The sequence below is a fragment of the Esox lucius genome, chromosome 11, assembly GCF_011004845.1.
Source record: "Esox lucius isolate fEsoLuc1 chromosome 11, fEsoLuc1.pri, whole genome shotgun sequence".
Lineage (NCBI taxonomy): Eukaryota > Metazoa > Chordata > Actinopteri > Esociformes > Esocidae > Esox > Esox lucius.
This window is the reverse complement of record NC_047579.1, coordinates 31085373-31110235: the sequence shown is the minus strand read 5'-3', so window position 1 is coordinate 31110235 and position 24863 is coordinate 31085373. Positions and strand designations below refer to the sequence as shown.

Here is a 24863-nt window from a genome sequence, read left to right as displayed (position 1 = left end):
GTTTCAGATATTTGGAAGTGGATGACAGAGAACTTCTTGCTCTTAAACTCAAGAAAAACAGAAATGCTCGTTTTAGGACCCAAAAAACAAAGAGCGTTGTTAGCAGATCTCACTGTGAACCTCGACGGCTGCATGGTCGTATCCTAATAAACTGTAAGAATCCTCGGCGTTACCCTTGACCCTGACCTCTCCTTTGATGAACATATAAAATATGTCTCAAGAGTTGCTTATTTTCATCTTCGAAACATTGCAAAAATCAGAAACTTTTTATCAAAACTGATGCAGAAAAACGAATCCATGCTTTCGTTACTTCTAGACTAGATTACTGCAATGCTTGTCACGGTGCGGTGAGGATCAGTGCCAGCGTCCCGTACACCTCCAGTTCCCATCACTCCACAAACACATCCCGGACTTGTCTTCGTGTCACATGTCTTCAACTATTCACACCAGGTCCCAATCATCTCGTTAGTATGTGTTTAAATGTTTCCCCTCTGCTCCCCACATTTGTCGTTCATTGTTGTTGCTGTCTGTTTGATACTTGTAACTGGTGAGTGTTTCGTTTACTGTGGTGACACCCAAAAATGTAAAGCGTAGTACTCCGAGGGTTAAAGATTCAGCTCCTTTGTTTTCCATAAGTTGGTTTTGTGTGCTCTGTGTTTGTTGTTCTTATTAAATATAACTACATAGAGTATATGCGTCTGGTTCCTCCACTACCGCCACCACGATACAATGCTCTTCTTTCTGGTTACAATGACAAATCAATAAATAAACTTAAATTAGTGCTGCACACGGCTGCTAGAATCCTAACTAGAACAAAATTATGTGAACACATTACTCCTGTCCTTACACTGGCTGCCTGTTAGAGCTGATTTTATGGTTTCACTGTTAACCTATAAATCAATACATGGACTTGCTCCTACTTACCTTGCTGAAATGATCCAGCCATACATACCTACACATATCATATGATCGCAAGATGCAGGCCTTTTAATTGTACCTAGAATTTCTAAACAAACAGCCGGAGGCAGGGCCTTTTCTCATCTGCCAGTTAAGGTTAGAAATGCAAACTCAGTGCAAACTTTCAAGTGTCTGCCAAAAAACAAATCTCTACTGCACGGTTTATGATTAGGTGTAGACTGGCCCGGGGGCGTGAAGGTTTGATACTGTCCACCCTTGCTGTCTTGCCAGGTGGGCTCTCATCGCCACTGGGATGCCCCTCCCTCTAATGCCTTTCGGGGGAAGAGTCACTGGCTTGTTGTTGACTCTCTGTTGCGCACTTGTGCAAGTGGGCTGTACTCTACTGGCAATACTCAACCCTCATTCAGGGTGGTTGCAGTTGGTGGGTGTCCTTTGGTTGATGCCTGGCAATATGGGTGGATTGATTTCCTACATGTTGGGCCCTGTCCGGGGCCTCCCCCGGGTAGGGCCACAGTGTCGCCGGACCCCCCCGTCTCAGTTCCAAGGTCTTACACTGCTATACTTGTGATGGCGGATTGGGTCAGTTCTCTTTGTCCACTATAAATCGTTTTTGATATGAGAATGCCAATTACGGTTAGAAATGCAAACTCATTGCCAACTTTCAAGTGTCTGCTAAAAACTACTTGTGCAATTGGGCTGTACTCTGCTGGCAATACTCGGCCCTCATTCAGGGGGGTTGCGGTTGGTGGGTGTTGCATGTTGCTTAGCTACACATGACATACCCTACAGACCTGAAAACACCAAGTGAGAATAGTTCATAATTAAGACCTAAATAAACAATAAAAGGGAGTTAATTTAGACCTTTATTATGAACGTCCCTTACCTACATAACACTGCCAAGAACTGAAAAACACAGAGTTTCTCCTCTGCATGTATTTTACTAGCATAGAGTGGGGAGAGGAGAGGCCAAGCACATCCTGTAATTACTGGACTTAATCAAGCATAAACAATAGCTGGCAGACACTGATATGAATTGTGAGACCGGGAGTTTATTTTAATCAGGGGTACATTTTCATGGGGCAGGACAACATGATGCAAACCTTATGAGCTGATTAGCAAATCTCTGGTCTTATCATAGCCTAAATTAAACCCTTTTACAACACATTAATCACATCATGCCACAAACATCTGATGTTTTACTGGTAAATGAGTACTACTGATATTTAAGTGCAAATCCTAAAGTAACATCACATTACTGGCAGGTTCACTAGGTTTGTTGGAAATTCTGCTTATTCGTTCAGATGTCTGGAAAACAAAGTATGCATCGGAGCATTTTTTTCAGATGGATTTTGTCAGTTGGGAACTAGTTAATATTTATATTTGCAGAGTACACAACACAGAGTACATGTAAAACTCTTAATTATCATGTGCCTTACACAAAACAAATTCACATCTTAGTGTAATATACTGTAAGTGTAATATAGTTCACATCTTAGTGTAATACACGTATATACATTTTACATAAATATAATGTGTACGGAAATGTGTGTACTTAAATAGAGTATTTGTGTTGTCTATACCTGTTTTGTGTTGTTTTATGTTGTATACCTATAGCAGCACCAATAAAACCAAGTCAAATTCTAATTATGTGTAAATGTACTTAGCAAATAAATGTGGTTTTAATTCAGAATCAGTCAAAAAAAATTCTGGCATCATGTAATGTTTTATTTACTATGTGTGGAATCTGGACACCAACATTACAACTATATTTTGTTCTCCGTATATTTTATAAAAAATAATTGGGTGTTTAACTTCTGTTGACTGATAAGATTAATTCAGTGATATCCTCTACATTTATTTAAGATTACCTAAACTATATAATGATCAGTCTGACTTCTGTGTGAATATAAATAGTTAGCTTTTTAATGCGTGTGTGATTGTGTGTGGATAACATTGATATCAGTGTGCCAACGTGTGTTTGTGAATAAAATAACACAGATGCATCGTTGCCTCACTGAGATCAGGGTTGATCTGTTTTTGTCATGTGCTGCAGTCTTATGTGTCACTGTGTCTCTCTGGCACAATAATAAACAGCAGAATCTTCAGCGTTCAGGCTTTTCACATCTAAGTTCAGCTGGTTTTTGGAGTTGTCTTTGGTGATACTGAACTGGCCTTGCAATGACTGGGCAAATATAGTACCAGTGCCAGTATCAATCCGTCCAATCCACTCTAGTCCCTTTCCTGGTTTCTGACGGATCCAGTGCATCCAGTAGCTTCCCATGGAGAATCCAGACAAAGTACAGGACAGTGTTACTGGCTCTCCAGGTCTCTTCACCACTGATTCAGAGGAGGTGAGTGGCTGTAAAACAGATAGAGATTATAAATTCACAGTATCACAGCTCCTCTCCTCTCTCCAAGATTGTGTACAAATAACTCCAGATAACTCACCAGAGATGACAGCTAGGAGGAACACACATTCTAGAACTCTCATTGTTTAGGTTCATAAGTTCTGGATGTAGAAGAAGAGACTGGGAGGTGTTGTTGTGACTGATCTTGATGGTGGTGGTTCAGTTATTAATACAGACTACTGGAAGGGGAGGAGACCTTGACGCTTGGTACACAAAATACATTTGCATCTCCATGGTGTTAAAAGGTTCTTCCATTAGTACTCCTTGGCAGTGGAGTAAAAATGTAGCATGCTCAGCTATTTTGCCAATGTTTAAGATCTTTTGTTTCAGAGAGCACTTTTTATTGATTATCTTCTATTTAACCTAAAAAAAAATGGTATCCTGGAAATCCATTGCTGATTACCCAACCGATTATTCACCAAGTGGGTTTTCTGTTTGTCAGTTTGTGTGTTTACATATTTGTGCCCTAGAAAACTTAAAAGGTTTGAAAAAAGTACAACTTCTGTCTAGGTTGAGCTTTCTGTCTTTCATTAAATTGTGGCTTTATTTGTTACATTGTGTCACACCCTGATGCGTTTCCCCTGTTGTCTTGTCCCCACCCCCTCACCTGGTGTTCCCAGTCCCCCATTAGCCCTGTGTACTAAGACCCTGTTCTCTGCTCTGGCGGTTGCCAGATCGTCTTGTCTTGTACAGTCGTTTCCAGCGTTCTATGTGTCTTATTAACCACTCTGCCTGTCATTCTACCCCCCGGTTGCAACCCTTGCCTGTTTTCCAAGATTTTCTCCTGTACCTTCGACCATCTGACCGCCCGACAACGAACACTGCCTTTCCCCCACTGCGAGCATGTCTGCTTCACCTGTACCTTCGTCAATCTTATCGAACACTGCCTGTCCCCCACTACGACATTGCCTTATCCCTGTTGGTGCAATAAATACTGTGACTCGCCCTCCTCTGCCTCTGTGTCCGCTTTCGGGTCCCTGCTTGCTTGCCGTCCTGTCACATTGCCCATTACTTAAACACACATTTCATGGCCTCTGCACACATTTGGGTCTATGTAAGTGCATTTGGGATGTATGATAATAGACTATTAATGAACCTTTCTTCAGATCTGCAGAGAGTCAGATTATTTGTCATGTCATGTGTTTTATATATGTTTGACATACATTTGTAGTGATATATCTTTCCAAATCCTTTCCAAGGGCAACCAGTCCAAGCAGGTTATGGACCCTGGTGAGCAGGCACCGGGAGAAAAGTAATAAAATGCCAGAGGGTAGTGAGAAAGTTGGAACATTGTAGAGAAAGCTGGAAGGGCTGAGGACTGTGCTGAGGAGTAGCCCACATCACCTGCAAAGAACCTCTTCGGGCTCCAAGACCTTGGACGCCAAGAACCTCCAGGTTATCTGCCCTAAGGAGATCACAGCATCAGTTGATTACCAATTGAAAGAATATTTGACACCCCCCCCCCCCCTCCTGTCTAACAACAAAAGAGTTTAGGTGCTCGTCTAGCCAATTACATTTACTTAATTTACCTGACACCATCATCCAGAATGTACTGAGTGAAATAATTGGACACTGACTTAAGTTTTGTTATTTTGCCTGTTTATCAAAATATATTCAAGTTACAGTTAAATATTGAATAAGTGCAGTCTCTCAGGTCAATTTTAGGTCATTCACATCCAAAATGGAGGAAGGGTGTCTTTAATATGTAGCCCCCTCTTTTTCAAGGGAACAAAAGTAATTGGACAGTTGACTTGAAAGCTGTATCATGGACGGGTGTGAGCTATTCCTTTGTTATTTCTTCATCAATTTAGCAGGTATAAGGTCAGGTGTGGCATTCGCATTTGGAAGCTACTGCAGTGAACCCACAACATGCGGTCGAAGGATCTCTAAATGCCAGTGAAACAGGCCACCCTTAGGCTTAAAACAAAGAAAATCCATCAAAGAGATGGTAGGAACATTAGCAGTGGCCAAATCAACAGTGTTGAACATTATGGGAAAAAAGGAATGCACTGGTGAGCCCTGCAACACAAAAAAGCCTGGACGTCGACAGTGGTGGATGATCGTAGGATCCTTTCCATGGTAAAGAAAAACATCTTCACAACATCCAGCCAAGTGAAGAAAACTCTCCAGGAAGTAGGCATATCATTATCCAAGTCTACCATGAAGAGAAGACTTCACGAGAGCAAATACAAAGGGTTCACCACAAGGTGCAAACCATTCACAAGCCTCAAGAATAGAAAGGCCCGATTAGACTTTGCTAAAAAACCATCTCATAAAGCCAGCCCAGTTCTGGAACAGCATTCTTTGGACAGATGAAACTAAGATGTACCGGAATGATGGGAAGAAAAAGGTAGAAAGAAGGCTTGGAACAACTCACGATCCGAAGCATACCACATCTGTATAACACTGTGGAGGCAGTGTAAGGGCTTGGGCATGCATGGCTTCCAATTGCACTGTGTATTTGGCAGTGGCTCAACGAGGCAGCAGACGTACATCGATAGCAGGAACCACGTTAGAAAAAAATATGGTTGTTTCGTTTGAATGAATCATTTGCCAAAACAGTCAATCAAATAGTGGTGGATTAAATTCAACCAAACAACTGCTCACATTGTTTCAAGACAGTGGAAAGTATATGCTGTCAGAGAGAAAAAAGTTGTGCTGTTTTTCGATGTCCAGCATGCAATAATAATAATAAACCACAATAAGAAATGTAATGTCGCTGTGACGGTGAGGTGATGGACAGCTCCGTCATCTTCTGCTCTTCTCGGTTTCCTGCTATACATGAACTCACCTCGGACTCCTTCATTTGTCTTGTCTCCAATTATCATTCACACCATGTCCCAATCAAGTCACTAGTATGTGTTTAAATGTTTCTCCTCTGCTCCCCTCACTTGTCTGTCATTGTTCCATGTCTACGTTTTTTTCGGTACGTGGTGAGTGTTCCGTTTGATTTATACCTTTGGTTTTGTTTAAGTTTCAGTGCTCGGTGTTCCTTTATATTAAAAATACTACATCGACTCCCACTCTGCTTGCGCCTGGTTCCTTACTCTCCACCACTACGCAACTCATGACAGTAGCCTTCCCAGTACTTCTAATTGCAACATCATTATCTTTGTTTCTACCAAACAACCAGTAATCTTAAGTTGAAATAATATTTTAATTTGCATTCAAAATGATATGAATGAGATAGCAACAAAAAGCAAGCTGTAGATGAAAACAAAAAGTCCACACACCATTATGATTATCATTTAAAAACAAAGTCCATTCTCCTGTACTTCTTCATGAATTGGATAACAGCAGGTTCATGTAGCTTGTCTTTGGATTTAACGACTAGGTGCGGACATTGCGCCAAATACCCCTGTTTCATAGTCCTATTTATCTTTACACCTCTTATGAATGATGCCAATTCCAGGCCAGTCGTGAGAACTACAGTCTTTAATTACTCAACACTCCAAAGCCGGTTTATGTTGCAACTTTTCACAAAGAGGAACCGCAAAGGAACTATCAACAGTCAAGGACACATAGAACAGCTCCAGCATGGGACATTCTACTCCTCCCTAATTTGAAGGAAACCCCACCACTGGGCATTAGGCCATATCGCGAAAAACCCAAACCTCACCATTGTTACAACCGCCCCCCCCCCCCCCCCCTTAGAAAATCAAAGCATTTTACTGGTATGTTCATCCACAGCATATACCAGTAAAATGCTTTTAAAAAAAATACATTATTTCACAATGAATGGGTACAAATAAACAGATGTACAATTGTTAAAGTAGTCTAAAACAAGTTCGACAAGAAAATGCTTGTATGTACCCTCACAGCGACGCAGCATCAGAACGTTCTCTAAAATGTACAAACAATTTAACAGGGCTACAAGGTAGCAAGAAAATAGGTTATGTATATTAAATCAAATCAAATAAAGATTGCTACACATTACTAAAAATTCCAATGTGATTGAAGTGAAAATAATTAAGTTTAAAGTGGAAATGCTTGCTTGCAGGTTCCCACACAGCAATACAAGAATTCTTTCAACCAACTAGCCAAAGCCTGTGAAAGTACAGTAGACAGTAAAGTGACATTGTCCAAACATTTTACAGGTGGTTGTAATTGCACAGAAATTGGCCAATTCAGTGTGCACAAATTGCAAGGGCGTTTGTGGACAAAAGCTAAGACTAAAGAGACTAAATTAATAGAGACTGAAAAGAGTGAGAATAACCAACTGACCAGTGTTTGGATTTACTTCTGATATTATTTGCCTTCCCCGTAAAAAGCGGTTTGTCATATCAAATGAAGATATAGAGGATCTGCATAGGGTTTTCACATTATTATATCCATTGAGAAACCAAACCTTTGCACACATGTAGATCGACCGTAGCGTTGGAGAAGACCAAAGGTCAATTCAAGTAAACAAAAGAACGCCCGCACAGTTTGCATAACTAGCAAAAAGAAATTAATAACAACGTTTTCATTTAATAACAACTTTAGGCTGCCTGCTGAATGTAAACTGTTGAAATCTTGGTACTGAAACATTTTTATTAAAATCTTATTGCAAGTAAAACAGACTGTGCGGGAGTTCTTTTGTTTACATTATATTATTCAAACAAGGATCTTGCCATTGTTCAGCTGACATTGTTTCTCGAACTTTGTAATATAACATCAAACTTCTTGTGAATCTGTTTAACATTTTAAAAAGGCTTTTATTCAATGACTTCTTTGATATTAAACTTTTCCTTTGTTGTCATGGTAAACAGCCACACACTTACAAACAAAAAAACATTATTTTGGAACAAATGTTGTTGCACTTCAAAAACTACAAATTGTAAAACCATGTAAAGTACAAAATATATTTCAGTGTGTTAATGGATGCAATTGGATGCAATTATTGGATTTAAATTATGTTATACAAGTACAACATTTAAAAATTACTGTGTCCATGGTACAAAACAATGAATGTGTAGACGTTTATTCTTGATTGTCATCATAAAAACATCAAACTATAAACCGAGCTTATAACCATTGGCTAAAGTAAAAAAGACTTCTGAATGACTGACTCATTAAATTTTATCGTTCAATTGAACGATTGTTTCTACCCATAAACGGAATAGACTGTTTGTTTTACGTTTGCAAAGATAAATAGATGAAGACAATTTTTTATTGTAGTTATAAACATTGTTTAAACCATAAGCTAAACCGAGCCTTTGCATATATAGAATAGACACATGAACGACTGAGTCATTAATTTCTATAGCTTGAATAAATGATGATCATTGGTTCACCCCGGGGTTGGGGGCTATGAACATGACTGACTCAAATGAACTAAATGGCTTGACAGATTCCAACTCTTTACCAAATGACTTGAAAAGATCTGAGTTAGTTAACAGAGTTAACTTCCCATCACTCACGCCCAAATCTACCCGCTGCTTAAATTGTGTAATGGTTAAACACACAGACTGCCGTGTAGATAACAATGGATCTAAACCAGACAGGGACAACAGCATTCATCCCTTATGACCGTGGGCCAGCTGAACTAGGCTTGCCTGGTTCCTTTTCTGGTTTGTACATCTTTGAGCAGCTTTGAATCAATTTGAGCATTGTAAAACACAACTGTGACTTCAGCATGCAAATTTTGATCCTTTCCTGAGCAGGAACATCTGGGTCATCACATATCTACCGACAGATCCACAACATCCTTGAGGTCACTATACTGGACTCCCCAAAAAGACTGTAAAACAGCTGCAGCTCATTCAGAATGCTGCTGCTGGATTGTTAACTAGGACCAAGAGAACAGAGCTAATCACTCCGGTTCTTAAATCTTTGCACTGGCCTCCAGTCAGTCACAGAGAATAGATTTTAAAGTGACACTTTTAGTCTATAAATCACTGAATGGTTTAGGTCCCAAATACATTTCTGATATGTTTGAAGAGTATAAATCGAGCAAGGCTCTTAGATCCATGAACTCAGGTCAGCTTGTAGAGCCTAGACTCCAAACTAAACATGGCAAAGCTGCGTTTAGAAGTTATGCGTTACACAACTGGAATAAACTACCAGAAGTTCTTAGAAGTGCCCCAAAGGTATACATTTTTAAATCCAGGTTTAAAACACTTCTCTTTTCACACGCCTATGACTGAACGCTTAAACTTAACCGCACTGTTTAGCCTTTCAGCTTTTGTAGCTTCCGCATGGAAATTAGTATGGAATTTACCACTTATGTTTCTATTTATTTTTCATTCTATTTTCTTATTTTATGTTTTATTATTATGATGTTTTATTATTATTTATTGTTTTTATTCTAGTATTTGTTTATTTTCTAATAACTTTTTATATTTCTCTTTTTCTTTGTAAAGCCCACTGTAATGCTTCTGTGTATGAATTGTGTTGGATAAATATACTTGCTTACTAAACAAAGTATACAATATATGAAAGTGCAAATGCAAATGCGTTTCATGAATATCTTACATGTAATAATCATTTTAACCTGTATTTACTATTCTGGACAATTTGGTCCTGTTCATGGCATTCAAGTTGCCATACCATGTTAAATACAAGAATCTTTCAATTATGCATTTGTACACCCTTTTAAGAATGGACTGGCTCACACCAAAACACCAACATTGTCTGAACAAATAAAAACAATGAAGTGACTTTTTTTTGGCACTATTCACTGTAAAATTAAAGCAGTTGCCTAAAATGTGTCCAAGTATTTAAAACTGTCAACTAACATTACAGGATGTCTATTGATAGAAACAGAATGGGTTACGTGGAAATTCCTTTTGTTGCATATTTTAATTTCCAGTCATTTTACTAACATTGATTTTCAGGGTACTGTCCATGCACCGATTCTGGAGAAACGGGACATTAATAAAATACATATTTTCTTTCATGATATCCCCTTCATGCATGAGGCCAACTAGAGCCATGTCATCAGCATCTTTAAATAGACTGGAGAAAAATCATCTTTAATCACGATTTCATTACTGTAGTCAGAAAATAATATACGTGATAAAACGTCCTTGTGGTGCCCTGTTATTTCAAACCAATTTATCTGACATGATACCATGTAGCCGGTCAGACAGGAAGTATCTGATCCAGAGAATGAGGTCACCATCAAGTCAATTAGCTTTGCAAGATAATACGTGTTTTCATAGTTTACATAGAGGATGTTTGGCTGTTGTATTGCACACTAAATGGGTAATGTCATTACTGTACATATAGGGCTGTATCCTCTAATGTACTGTATCTGTATTGGGGTTGTTGTTTGGCAGGAATATCTGTTTGTATCATAAGGAGTGTTAATTATCTCAAGTCATCATTCAATAAGAATAGGAATTTGAAGATATTGAAAATCAGAGTAGAGTCTTAAGAAAAACATCAATATTCCATGCAAGAGCCAGTTAATGCGCCCGTTGTGACAACTGCGTCCTCTGCTGCTTCACCTCCCCCTGCAGCAGACGGGCTCCAGTGTTCGACGTCACTGGCCTTCTGACACCACCGTCCATCTCATCATGCCTTTCACCTGTGTCTTGTTTAGCGCACCTGTTCCTCATCCTCATCATTCCCCCCAGTATATATGTTCCCTCTGCTCCCCCTGTCTTTGTGTGTTATTGTCTCTGTATATCAGAGAGCTGGGTCACGCTTCGCTCATCGACATTTATTTACTCGAATATGTTAAAAGATAACACCATCACGCCGTTCTCCTGCTCCTCCTTGTTCCGCCCCCGAAGACGTGACACCCGTGCTACTCTTGTAAAAGGAAGGCTCTCCCAGTGACTATCACTGTCCCGAATCCTCTGACTTGGTGTACACACTGTGAACAACTATCTCTGACCTAGTTAATGAAATGACACAAGTCTCCCACCAGGCCCACAGTGAGGAAATCAAAGGACCATTCTCCTGGATAGCCGAGCTATGGGGTCAGTATTTCTGGGTGGGCTTTGAATGGGTTGGTATAGTCATTGAAATCATAGTAGTTATAGCCCTTTTAGTATCTCTTGTGTGCATCAGCTGCCGATTGGCTCTGAGTAGGTTTTGCACGAAGGATCAGTTTAGCGTAGAACTGAGAGACATGCCTTAGTTTGAGACATCCCAATGTTTTACATGACTGATTCTCCCAGATCTGAAACCTACTGACTCATTTACTTACTGATTTTCTGATGCCCATATATACTGACTACACCATGCTAAGTCCACGCTAAGGTAAAATATTCACATAGTTATCCTGGAGTTGCCCCGATGGTATACATCAAACCCAGAGGGGGCCTATGTGATTCTTCTGATAAAATGAATTATTGTAATGAATTAATTATTTTAATAAATTAATTATTTGTTTATATTGTCCCAGATGGGACAAAAGGAAGGAAATGTAAAGGATTAATTTATTACCATATCCTTATTTATCCATTATTCTGCAAATTAACCGTAATAAATTGACTGTTTTTGACTAGGCGTGAATTTGCTTTAGACTGTTCATGTATGCCACATATAGAAGGAGACCTAAGTCAGCATGCCCTGTTCTTAGTAGTGATCATGGCCACAACCAAGGCACCAGGCCTCAAACCTATCTTATCTATGGCCCTGTTTTGCTCCTCTGTATTCTTCCGTTTGTGTAGGACAGGGACTAGGGGTAGCTCAGATCAGGAGGTCTGGTAACTCTGACCTAGAACTATGGTTGCCATGACAGTGTAGGGTCTTATCTGGTTTTTCTTATTAATATGACGACTTGTGTTTGTATGTATCTTATAGCATAAGAGATAATATTTTCGGGAGCTGACAAGGAGGGGTTTAAAGAGTTGAAAGCAATAATGTTTATTTAGAACAATTGTTATGACATTACTCTGTTGGTCTCTATACTTATACTCTGTTTTGTAAAGATGATTGTTCCCGTGGATCAGTTATCCCTCTGAGGAAATCATTTTAAAGTGGCAACTGGAAACTCACATCTCACTTTATCGCAAGTCTTCATGCCAAACCGTTACAGTAACTTTTTAGCCCCCTCCTGATTACAGATTACTCCACTGTTAACGGATGAAGTCTGTTTTTGTACATGCCTCGGGCTGGGTTGTGTCACTGTGGGTAACGAGCACAATAATATACAGCTGTGTCTTCAGTCTGCAGAGTCTGGCCTTTTAAAAACAATGTGTTGCTGGAAGTGTCTCTTGTGATACTGAACTTGTTTTTCAGTGACTCTTTATAAGCTGTGTTTCCATTGGAGTCGATAACTCCAATCCACTCCAGGGCTTTCCCTGCAGGTTGTCGAATCCAAGCTGTCCAATAGGTAGATACAGAGTATGAGACCTTACAGGAAATGGTCAGTGGTTGACCTGGCTGGACAGTCATAGAGGATGGCTGAGTGAGTTCTTCACTGTGGACACCTGTGGACAAAGCATGTATAATATTACTCAGGATAAACAAAAACATAAAAACATTTTCACAAAATAAAAGAAAGCCATCACTAATTTGTGTTTGGCCCCCATCCAGGGACACTCACAGGTAGTAGCTGCCAGCAGCAGCACCAGACATCCAGAGAACATGGTTTATGTTGAATCTGATCTGGTGGGAGCTGTTCTTCTCTACTCTCCAGGTTTCAGAAGTACTGTAAGGACAGCCTGACGGGTTAAGTAGAGACGCGGCAGATTGTGGATTTGAATAAAGAGGGTTGGGGAGTCTGTATTGGAATGAATGAGGTGTTTTCCCGGAAGAAGACTACAGCATGAAGAAGTATCTGGCAGAGTAATCTAGAACAAATAAAATGCTTTAGCCCAAATAAACCCCTCCTCCTTCTACTTGGCCTTTCATTTGCTCTTTAACAAGCAGCCCCACTGCTTTTAAGTGTCCAAATTGCAGAAGGATCAAATATTATCAATGGGCTTGGAGACAATTAGACCATCTAGTGGTCCCTTCTAGCGCGATGTGCAATGTTGCAACATATGTGTGTTTCTCATGTGTTCTGATATGAGCAAATATTACAATACTATATTTTCACAACTCATTAGGTTTGGGATTTTGACGACAATAGAAGAATTTTCGCCCCCTCCTGGCAAATACTTCTAATGTGAACTGAAAATGAGCGCAGTATTGATTTGTAGCAGGCAATCTTTGTGCTGCTTTGTATTTTGCACAAGAATACACAGACGTGTCTTCACACTTCATACTCTGGCTTTTTAAAAACAAGTGGCTCTTGTGATGCTAAACTTGTTTTTTAATGATTCTTTATAAGCTGTGCTTCCTCCACTACTAATATTTCCAATCCACTCCAGTGCTTTCCCTGCAGGTTGTCGAATCATTGTCACATAGCTGGTAACAGAGTGAAACCTTACAGCAGTGTTTCCCATCCTGGTTCTAAAACGAACACTCTGTTACAAACCCAACGTGTGTATGTGGGGGATGTTTTATAACCACTCAGCCCACTGTGTTGTCAGTGGACACATTCCAATACGAGCCTTCCTGGATAGTGTCTGTTTAAAGCATTTACCAAACCTAAACAATGAATGCATTACATTTGGACTAGGACACAGCAACAAAGGGATATGTGTAAATAGAACAGCAGCAAACATAGTATTCAAATGCCATCATAGAAGGCACAAAGAGTACTTGTCTTGGGCTTTATACGATACATAGGATATACACCGATCAGCCATAACATTATGTATAATATATGTATATGTTTCAGGTGTTTTGTCCACTTCATGGAGTGTGGAGCTGTTCAGGGAGCAACAGTCATGTCACAGCCATACACACTCATCCACCCACGTGGACACCAGAATGTCCCGACTCAGAGTATGGCAGGGAGGAGGAGAAAGAGAAAATACCACCTGCCATTAACTCCATCAAGTATGTGGGAATGAACACATCTCTCACTTCTGCTCTAATATCTGTATTTCTCCAAGGTAGCCCAGAACAGTCTGTAAGGTATACACTACACCCGATGAGCAGAGTAATAGGTGGCTCGCTAGATCTGAGTTATTCGATCAGTTTAATCTGAAATTCACATACTCTCCCTACACTTTGTACTTTGGGATATCTGGTAGAAGACACACTGCAACTACCTGCCAGACGAATGGTCAGAGATTCCCACTCCTGAGGCAGTTTTAACATCCCCCACACCTGAAGTCTACAGCGCACCTCATTCCCCTACTCTGTCCTAATGCCCACATTCTCCTCTTCCTGGGTCGCAACATCCAAGTTCACAAGGTGAGAGAGCAATGCAACAGGCCACGACATACTCCTTATGCCCAGAGACTGGATTTAATCTGGGTCGTAGTCTGTTATGTCTGTCTGGGTGCCGCACATAAGCCAAGAGCTGTCAGCACATATCGCACCTACCTGGTACCTACCTACCTTCGGTGTATATCACCCACCTAAACCAGGTCAAATCTGGGTTGTATTTGACTCGAGTGCTCAGTACCTAGGTGTCTCTTTGAACTACTTTCTACTGACTTGAACAACAGCTTGCAGGAAGTTCTGTTACGCTTCAGAAGGGAGCAGGTAGCCATCACCGCCAAAATAGAAAAGATGTTCCACAGCTTCTGGAATCATATCTCTGATTCCTTTGGTTCAAAGAAAAGGACACAAGCCAAGACATTGCTGAGTACAGAATGAGGGTTCATGTATTTGGCAATAGCCCCTCACCTGCCGTTACTCTGTAAGGTCTTCGCCGTGCGGCTTTACATGGAGTAGCCAAATTTGGTGTCGATAAGAAGCACTTCGCAGAGAGGGACTGTTATGTCGATGATGGACTCAAGTCGCCATCAGTCTGCTCAAAGCCACACAATGTATACTTGCCACATGAAACCTGAGGTACCATAAGATCGTGTCAAACTGTCCCGCAGTCATGCAAGCCTTTCTGTCCACAGACATCTGTCCACCATCAGGGCCCTTTCACAATCACCCATCCCAATCATCCCCACCTCTGCCACTACAATGGAACTTTCAATCCTGGAAAACATTAAAATAATTAAGGAATGCTGCTGCAGATTACTGAGAATTCTCAAAATAAATAATATTTTTTCACACATTTCAACCAAACAGATATAGCAATCCATGTAACTTCGAAAAATATAATTTGTTGTTACCCATTTTGGAGACACTTACAATATTGACCTCTCACTCTTCCTACTGCTCTCCCTCTGCTAGCGCAGCACTTATTTGCAACTTCACAATTTCTCTATTTGTTTGATAGACGAACCAGATAGCAGACTATTCAAACAACCAGTTCATTATTTAGCAAGGCTAAATATTTTCAAACACAATAGCCAACTCACAGGTGTTGTAGTGTACACTTGTTTAATTACATGCATTGCCATACACTTGTTTAATTACATGCATTGCCATACACTTGTTTAATTACATGCATTGCCATACACTTGTTTAATTACATGCATTGCCATACACTTGTTTAATTACATGCATTGCCATACACTTGTTTAATTACATGCATTGCCATACACTTGTTTAATTACATGCATTGCCATATTGTTATGATGAGTCGGGGAGAAGGTTGTGATCCTAAATGCGGAGTGTTGGAGGATTTGTTTAGAAAACAAATTCAGTGGGAAGAACAAGTATTTGATACACTGCCGGTTTTGCAGGTTTTCCCACTTACAAAACATGTAGAAGTATTTTTATCATAGGTACTCTTCAACGTTGAGTGATGGAATCTAAAACAAAAATCCAGAAAATCACATTGTATGATTTTTAAATAATTGATTTACATTTTTTTGCAAGACATAAGTATTTGATACATCAGAAAAGCATAACTTAATATTTGGTACAGAAACCTTTGTTTGCAATTACAGAGATCATACGTTTCCTGTAGTTCTTGACCAGGATTGCACACACTGCAGCAGGGATTTTGGCCCACTCCTCCATACAGAGCTTCTCCAGATAAAATACTTATGTCATGCAATAAAATGCAAATTTATTATTTCAAAATCATACAATGTGATTTTCTGGATTTTTGTTTTAGATTCCGTCTCCCAGTTGAAGGTTACCTATGATGAAAATTACAGATACAAATTACAGACCTCAACATGCTTTGTAAGTCGGAAAACCAGAAAAATCGGCAGTGTATCAAATACCTGATGTACATGGTTCCAGTAAGGGCTAGGCAGGAGACATAGTCAAAAATCCTGAAACACAGTCAGTAACAGGAAATCCAGGAAAAACAGCTATGGTACAAAATAACAAATGCTAGGCAAAGTCAAGAACAGGCAGTCTAAAGTATTTTACATAGGAAACCTCTAAAAAAGGCTTAGTGTGTTGGCAAACGACAAACAATACCTCACAGAGAAAAGAGAATAGCCACTGAATAAATAGCTACACTAAATGAGGATCAGGTGGATCAAGTATCACAAATGAAACCAAAACAAGCATAGAATACAAAACCTAGAATGTCAGAAACAATGGAAAATAACCAACCCCTAATGGACAAACGAAAAAGAAAAAAAAAACTCAATGAATAAACAAATCCCCCAGAAAAGTATACAAACAAAATTATAACAAACACATATAATCCCATTCAAAACATCACACATATTAAAAGAAAATTAATTCATTTACAATACATAGATATGAAAACAAGTAGTCCATCATAATGTAAGTCAGATTGCACCTCAGATGACAAAATCTCTTCGTTATCGTTTAGCTTCAGCTCTGCACTGAACGTCTTCATTCAAGATGGAGGTGGGGAGGTTTTGCTGTTTGAGGATCCAATGGAGATATGAGGTTTAGTTACAAGCTCTTTTTAATACTTTTCATTGGTTAAATGACAGATGTGACAGGTGACCAATAGTGTTGATTTATGAAGAAAAAAAATATTATGACAAATTACAGAGATACAAGGTTTCTGCACAACAGCAACGATATATAGTAATTACATGTTTTAAAACCTTTTGTTAGTAATCCAAAATGTGACCATGTTACATGCGATTGCATTGAGCCACTACCATAAACTCCACAGGAAATACCAGTGGTGAAATCTTCTGGATCTACATCCATGGTCATACATTTTTTTTGTGTCTTAGTATTTGTACAGTTCTGTAGCTGGTTTGTATCACTGTGACTCTCGAGCACAATAATACACAGCTGTGTCTTCAGTCTGCAGACGTTGTCCTGTTAGAGTTACTGTGCTGCTGGAAGTGTCTCTGGAGGAACTGAACTTGTTCTTCAACTTATCACTATAATATGTGCTACCCCAGCCACATATTCCTCCAATCCACTCTAATGCTTTTCCAGCAGGCTGTCGTACCCAGTATGTACAGTAGCTGCTATCGGTTAAAGAGTAACCAGAGACTTTACAGGAGAGGATCAGAGACTGCCCAGGCTGTACAGTCATATCGTCTTGCTGTGTGAGTTCAGTCTGACAGAACACACCTGTGAAACAAGACGGACAAAAAACCTTTAGTCAATTTCATTTCCAATACTCTGTTTTTCTCTATTGCATCAATGGTATTTCTTTATATATCATTTTGTCAAAACTCACAGGATGCAGCTGCCAGCAGCAGCAGAGATGCAGGGAACATGGCTTGTTAAAGGTCAACTGATTCAAACTGTACTTGTTTTCAGCAAATGGGGTGATAGTTATTCCTCATTATATACAAGAGAGGATAGATGCTTTGCATAGAACTGAAGAGGTGGTATTAAAATAGGCAAATAAAAAGCTTGTAACATTGTAACACGATATACAGAGAATCAATATCAGAATGTAATTGTCATCACATGTCTTTATTCTATTAACCGGTCCAGTAATTTTTTAAGTGAAAAGATGAGAGATTATGAGCTCTCAGTCCCATCAACAATTACTCTCAACTTTATTGTCATTGATCAAGTACAAGTACAGTTCAATGGAAATGCAGTTGGCATCTAACCAGAACAAAAACAAATGTTTAGAGCAAATAGGATAAAACAATATCCCAACTGTCTACATCAGGATTATTGTAGCATTACATTTCATAATTTACCATACAGACTTCAAAAATTGTTTGCATGAGTTTCATACAATATGATTGAGCTTATGTATAATTATTGGCATTTGGGGTTTTTGTACAGGGTTGTGGTTTGATGTATCACAGTAGTATCAAGCACAGTAGTAGACAGCTGTATCTTCAGCTCCAGACCACAGTGAACACCTGTTAAGAAAGATTCTTGTATCATATAGAAAGATTCAATTTGTAATGCTCTAAATAGTTTTATATATTTTTGACTTATGACTTCTGATATACAGCTCCAGAAAAAATTAAGAGACCACTGCATCTTTTTCTTTCCTTTCCAAAAATGTCAAAATGGAAGGTACAGGAGTGTTAAAATTAAGAGATAACTGCAAGTTGAATGCTTCTGCTCCTCACTCAAAACTTTCCTTTTCAACTTTTTTGGAAAGGAAAGAAGAAGGTGCAGTTGTCTCAATTTTTTCTGGAGCTGTAAATATATTAAACATCCTAATCCAGAGACACTCACAGGATACAACTGCCAAAAGCAGCAACAGAGATGCAGTGAACATGGATGGAATGACACACACCCACTGTAATGTCCAGGAGTAAGTGGTTCACACAACTGTACTTATAAGGTAGATTGGTCCCGTTAAAATAAAGGGTCTGTAGGGTAGGCCTGAATTGTACAAAATATTTTCTGGATCGTGGAAAATGTAGTTACCAAGCCACTACTCATTGGCATTAAGAGATATACACAAGCATGCAGGATGGATAACTAATTGATTATATAATTCCCTGGAACATCTGTGTGAAAATCCTAAATTCCATCAAATAGTAAACTAATAAAAATAAAATGCAGCTGATAAAGAATGTAAGGTGAAAAGAAAACTCACATAATCTCCAAGGGAAAGACAAAGCATCTTCTCTGAGAATCATACTTTCACTAAAACATTGACTACTCTGGCTATTGTCATCCAGGTAAAAAAAAAGAAGGAATACAGTTGTTTAAACGCTGCCGTTTGGATTGTCCCCAATTGGAGGATCAAAAGCGTGATTGGTCGATTTGCCGTCACTCTCCACATCAAAACACATAGCTTGACCTTCCCCGGGATTTGTGAAGTCCTAACCAATGAATGAGCCAGTTAACCGGGCATTAATAGAGACAGACAATTCTGATTGGATAACATGTTTTCAGGAGATGAACTTGACAGTAAGCTTAACTCTAGAACATAGATGAGAGAAAATTTACTAAATGTATTGTATTAAACTAAATGAGATTATTAGTATTATTAATAAATGTATTATTCTTTTTACATTTTATTAGGCCTTCTCTTCGTCTGGTATCACCTGTAACGATACCAGACGGAGGCAGTGTGCGCCGCTTTGATTGACAACGGGGAACAGTAGAAACATGGTGAGAAGTACAGGCTGTGGTCATACACAGAAGGCACCGATACAAACTGAGATACAAGAGGGCTAGGCAGGTCTCCAGGTCACAGGCAGGCAGAAGGTCAGAGTACTGTAATCCAACAGACAGGCAAAAGTACAGACTAGACTGGGAATCGGAGTCAAAAGGTAGATCGGGCAGGTCGGTACACAAAATCCAAAACTGTGCAATCCGAAAGAGGGCTTAGTAATGATGCAGTGAACTAACAATCAATACCTCACAGTCAGAAGGCTGAGAGTGGTAGAACTAAATAGTGGGAGAAAACAAACGAAACAGGTAAGTGACACAGGTGATCGGTATACTGGTGATTGTGAGGCGGGAAGAGTGCTGCCTTCAGGTGGAGTGGAAGGTTGCGGTCTACGAGGTGCGCCGGTTCCCAGTGAGGAATGACGTGAACAGGGCGCAGATCTTACACCACCTACAGTATGTAACACAATCCTTTAATGGAGTCTAGCAGTAATGCCGTGGAGGAGTGGTTAAAGACAGTGCTTCTCATGCGGAAGACATAAGTTCAAATCTATTGAGAGAAAACAACATTTATTAATTATTTCTGGCCAATTCCATGATTCTCTTGACTGAAAAAGTTAGTTATCGTGGCCTTTATTGATAGTTATTGAATAAATGTCATTCACTAATGAAAGAAAAAAGTATGTTGTTTTGCCATGAAATAAATAAATATGTTCTTATATAGTTTTGGCAGACTCGCTAGCAATTGCTCAATTCTTATGGCTATTCCAGTATGTAGATACCAGTAAAGCTTATTACTGGCTAATACGCTGTTAAAATGGCCAGTGGCAAACGCCATATGTAGACAGTTTTTTGGTGGAGGTAAACTTAGTAAGAAACATTAATCAGTTTAACTGTATCAATGTGTTCACAAATGGCAAATTAACTATAAAAACGGAAGGATTTGTTCAGGATAGAGACAGGAGGCTGTCCTGACACCAAACAAATGTAAAGCTATGTTGTGTAATGGTTAATGAAACAGCCTTTCACCTAGGTGACCCGGGTTTGAATCTCTAGATGGCAACACTTTCTATTGCGGGCCGGCTGAACTAGGCTTGCCTGTTTGTTTTATCTTTCGAAGTTTGATATGTTAACAACATTAATATTAATGTATATACCTGACATTTCTGTTCAGGAAATCTATCACTAACTTAGAGTTAAAAAAAATATATTTAACATTTCCTGTCAAGATACAGTGATGGGGTTCTCATTTATTTTGAAGATTAAATACACGGTTATTCAACCAGGATCTTTGCCTGAACTGTTTGAACTTTTACTTCTAGAAATCTGTGAACCCCTGTAAACTGGACCCCTTACCTGGCCTCAGACATTATTGTTATTCAACTATTTAAATTGGGACATGCTCAAAACCCTTACAATGTCAAATAATTAACCATCTCCCCTCTCTTAATTATGCTTTGAAAATGTAACAAAAAAGCGATGAAACCGTGATATTCATAGAATGAACCAGCATGAACCAGTAGAGGAGAAAACGTGTAGAGGATGGATGCGAAGTGTTTGGCTGTGACGGCTGCTCCGCGTGGCGTGCGTGCTCCCTCTCTCCCTCCCTCCCTCCCTCTCCAGCTCCCCACCTCGCCGGTGTGCTAACCGCCTCCTGGAGCAGATGGCAGCAGCGCTCCCAACACACCCTCACACCTGTTTTGAGTCAGTTATCTTGATGTCTATTTAGGTTCCTCCTTTTCACCAGCACCAATTGGGTTATTGTGTCTATGTCTGTTTTGAGACCGTGTGGTGCCGTGAGCTTTTTCTATAAAGACAAGAAACGTAATTCTTTGTGCCTGTGTTGTTTTGTTACTTTCGTTTTTTGCCTCTCCTTTACCCTCGTACCCACATTTTTGGCATCTTTGCATTTTTTAATACTCAGAGAAATACACAGGACTTTCTGTAATGTCAGTCCAGCAGCCTAACAAGAAGGTCAAAGCTGAGTGTCTGTATATAAAACAATGATGGAGAAGGATACTTTGCATAGACCGCCCTCTAGAGGCTGAAAAAGAGAATGATAGTGAGATATTCTTTACTCCAGTAGTCCCTGATCTCTTCGTGGTTCGGTTTGTTTTACTTATTTTAGTTCAGATTTTGCTTATTAAATGCATTGACTTTATTTAACAGCTGTGCTATATTTAATGGTTATAATTGCTTACGTATAATGTTGTGCAGCTAGCCATTTGTCAGGTAAAGACTAGCAACGCTATTATCATTACATTCAAACTTTATAGTTGCACTTTACTTACCTTAAACTATTCATTAAATGTACTTAAGTTAGCTGATACTCAAAAAATTCCATAATTCCATGTACTGTTTCACCATGAAAATGTAAAAGTGCCATGCTCTACATGCATCTACATTATCTATATGTATCTACATTATCTACATGCATGTTGATAATAATAATGATACTAATGTGTTAATGTGAACTGTTAATCCATGTATTATATACCAAGCACCCATATACTTTATGTTATCTGATCTGCTCACCAACCATTTGTGTATACAAATATGAGTTTTAGATTTGCGTTGGAATAAATCTAATGCTTTTTGCAAGATTAAGTATGACAACATTTAATTCTGACAGAACTTTAGTCTATTACACTGTATTCTTTTAGTATAGTTGAATGTTTGCTTGCATCATTCTCACATCTTATCTGTGTTTTTGTACATGTCTGCTGCTTTTTTGTATTGCTGTGAAGGGCAGCGGACACAGTAATACACAGCTGTGTCTTCTGGTTTTAGACTGTTCCCTTGTAATGACACAGAGTTGATGGAGGCATCTCTTGAAATGCTGAACTTGTTTTTCAGTGCATCATTTTGGTAGATATCTCCATTATCCCATATATGGGAAATCCATTCCATTGTTTTCCCTGCAGGCTTCCGGACCCAACCTGTGGCATAGCTTACACTTCCATCACTGACAGAATATCCAGCAACATTGCAGGTGATGGTCAGAGACTCTCCAGGCTTTACAAGCATCGAGCTGGGCTGGCTGAGTTCAGGACTACCACAGGACACATCTAGGATGAGAAAATACACTAAATGCTATGTGTCATTTTAAACCAAAGCATGTCTGTTACACTACTATTAAAATACAAATGTTATATATAAAGTATATTTTATTGGGCATTAACCCATTACAGTCCCAATATCCCAGCAAGCGACTTACAGGAGAAAGCTGTAAGCAGTAGCAGAGATACAGAGAACATGTTGAACTGGTGGGAGCTGCTCTTCCCTGTTTCAGTGGACTCTGAGACAGACAGACATTCTACTATTTATACAGAGAGTTGTGTGTTAGAATTTGCATATGGAGTTGGTAAAATTTGGGAAGCTGAGTTGACCTCTATTTTAAACTATCGAATTACAACATGTGAACTGGATTTACTTTTCTGACAAGTAGAGTATATTATTAAGTGTGTTTGACAAAAGCAAAGCACACCTGGAGATTTCTCTCTAAGTCTTATTTGTAATTGAAACATGATTCATGTGATTCTCTGTTGTCTCACCTACTTCCTTCAAAAACATAATTTCATTACACTTATAATCTCCTTGGGGATCATATTGATATCATGCCTGATAGGTAAGTAAGTAACATGGTGAGAGACAAGGTGGGTGGAGAACTGTTTGGCGACTTAGATGGCAGGAAAAACATTTATGCAAATACAAGGCTTTGTCCTGGTATGAATAACCAATCGAAACACATTATATCTTTCCATACTGGATTGTCTGATAATGGCTGTTCATGCCAAGCAGCTCCTAGTCACTTAAATATGAAGGCAGCCATGCGTGACTAGGCAGTTCTGCTTGTATTGTCGGATCAGCAACTGCATGCAGTTTACTATGCACCCTATATCTCTGGTCAAGGTAAAGGAAGCAGTAATGTGTATTTATATCACAAATGATTTAAAGAAAATACTTTTGTGATCATTTTAAAACCCCTCAGAACAAATAACAGCTGCCAATGGCCTTACTTTAAATTACTGTAACAGCTGCAGATGGTCGTGTTCCTTTAAAAATATTATTTGGACATATCATAAAATCTTGTTCATGAATACTTTACTGAATTCCTGTGGTTGTTGACATTAACAAGAAAGAAGTATGCTGTCATTTTATTTTATTATTTTAAGTATTATTTATACTTATTTACTCCAAGTGGCAGTGCCAAAGGGGCCACAACTGTTCACATTAGAAGAGACTGTTTCTATGTTGTTTGGTGTCACGGAGCAGGAAACATCCTTGACCTTTATATGTAATGATATCGAGGTGAGTAACATAAATAAACTGTGGATATACTGTATGTTTGGGGTTGTAATTTTGGTAAAAACTTTTAGATGTTGTCACCACCCCTCTTCTGTAACGTGTGTGTTTTAAGTTGGTCTCGTTGCTGAATGAGTTTCTCCCCTGTGCGCTCTGTCGGGGTGTTTTATGTTGTCTGTTCAGGTTCAGGAGGAGTCCTGACGTCCTATCCCTGACAGATGGTTAGTAGCCTCAGTAGGTTCACAACGTACCAGATGTATTCCGTGGTTCGTTTTGCTCCCTGTCTTTCCGCTGTCTTCTGTTTGTGCCAGTCTTGTAATTCTGTTTCCTGTACCCTGCCTAGACACGCCTGCCCTGGGAGATTCACCTGTCTCACCTGGATTTCTGGACCTGCCCTGCCCCGCCACCTGGATTACCCACCTGCCCCACCACCTGGATTACCCACCTGCCCCACCACCTGGATTACCCACCTGCTTCACTTACCTGGGACCCCTGACCTTTGCACCCCGACCCCGCTCCTTAATCCAACCACACCTTGCGTTTCTCACTGTTGTTGTTGTTTGAGTTCAATAAACCTTCTTTGCTACATTCTGTGTCTGATCTGCGTTTGGGTTCAGGCCTCGAAAGTCCTGACAGATGTCAACAGACAAGTGGAGGTGGAAATGTTGTTCTTTGCTGAGAATATTGTCACTGAAGCTATTTTCCGAATGATGTGCCACTTTGTTATGATCAAAGTAGATGTGGAACTCGAATGATTGCTGACTCAATGTCGTAATGAAAATGAGTTGTTGTGTTTAGTTTGATGTATTCAGCAAAGTGGTTGTTTGTTATTATTTGTACCCAAGTCAGTCATATAGAAACAAGCCCAGATTCTCCCAGTACTAGCTAAATATCTGG

At 39.4% G+C, this 24863-nt stretch overlaps 2 protein-coding genes and 1 long non-coding RNA gene across 12 annotated transcripts in view; 1 reads left to right on the top strand and 2 right to left on the bottom strand.

Moving 5' to 3' along the window:
* The window catches only part of LOC105008121 (Ig heavy chain Mem5-like), a 167442-nt gene extending 149557 nt beyond the window's left edge, over positions 1–17885 (bottom strand). The window contains exons 1-2 of one of the 2 annotated variants that reach the window (XM_034295312.1): positions 17803–17885; positions 17386–17693 (exon numbers count right to left, since the gene is read on the bottom strand). In XM_034295312.1, coding sequence (XP_034151203.1) covers positions 17386–17693; positions 17803–17842 — 348 coding nt within the window. In that variant the 5' untranslated portion in view covers positions 17843–17885. Of the gene's footprint in view, positions 1–12810; positions 12904–17385; positions 17694–17802 lie in introns of those variants that run through there. The other variant, XM_034295313.1, reaches the window with a different exon arrangement.
* The window catches only part of LOC105008122, a 493667-nt gene that overhangs the window by 91401 nt on the left and 377403 nt on the right, over positions 1–24863 (bottom strand). The window contains exon 3 of one of the 9 annotated variants that reach the window (XM_034295308.1): positions 24801–24808. The exons of the other annotated variants lie outside the window; for them this stretch is intronic. Coding sequence (XP_034151199.1) covers positions 24801–24808 — 8 coding nt within the window. The remainder of the gene's footprint in view (positions 1–24800; positions 24809–24863) is intronic. 9 annotated transcript variants of the gene reach the window in all.
* Positions 1–24863, top strand: part of LOC114840416 — a 415324-nt gene that overhangs the window by 72674 nt on the left and 317787 nt on the right. The gene's annotated exons all lie outside the window — the stretch shown is intronic.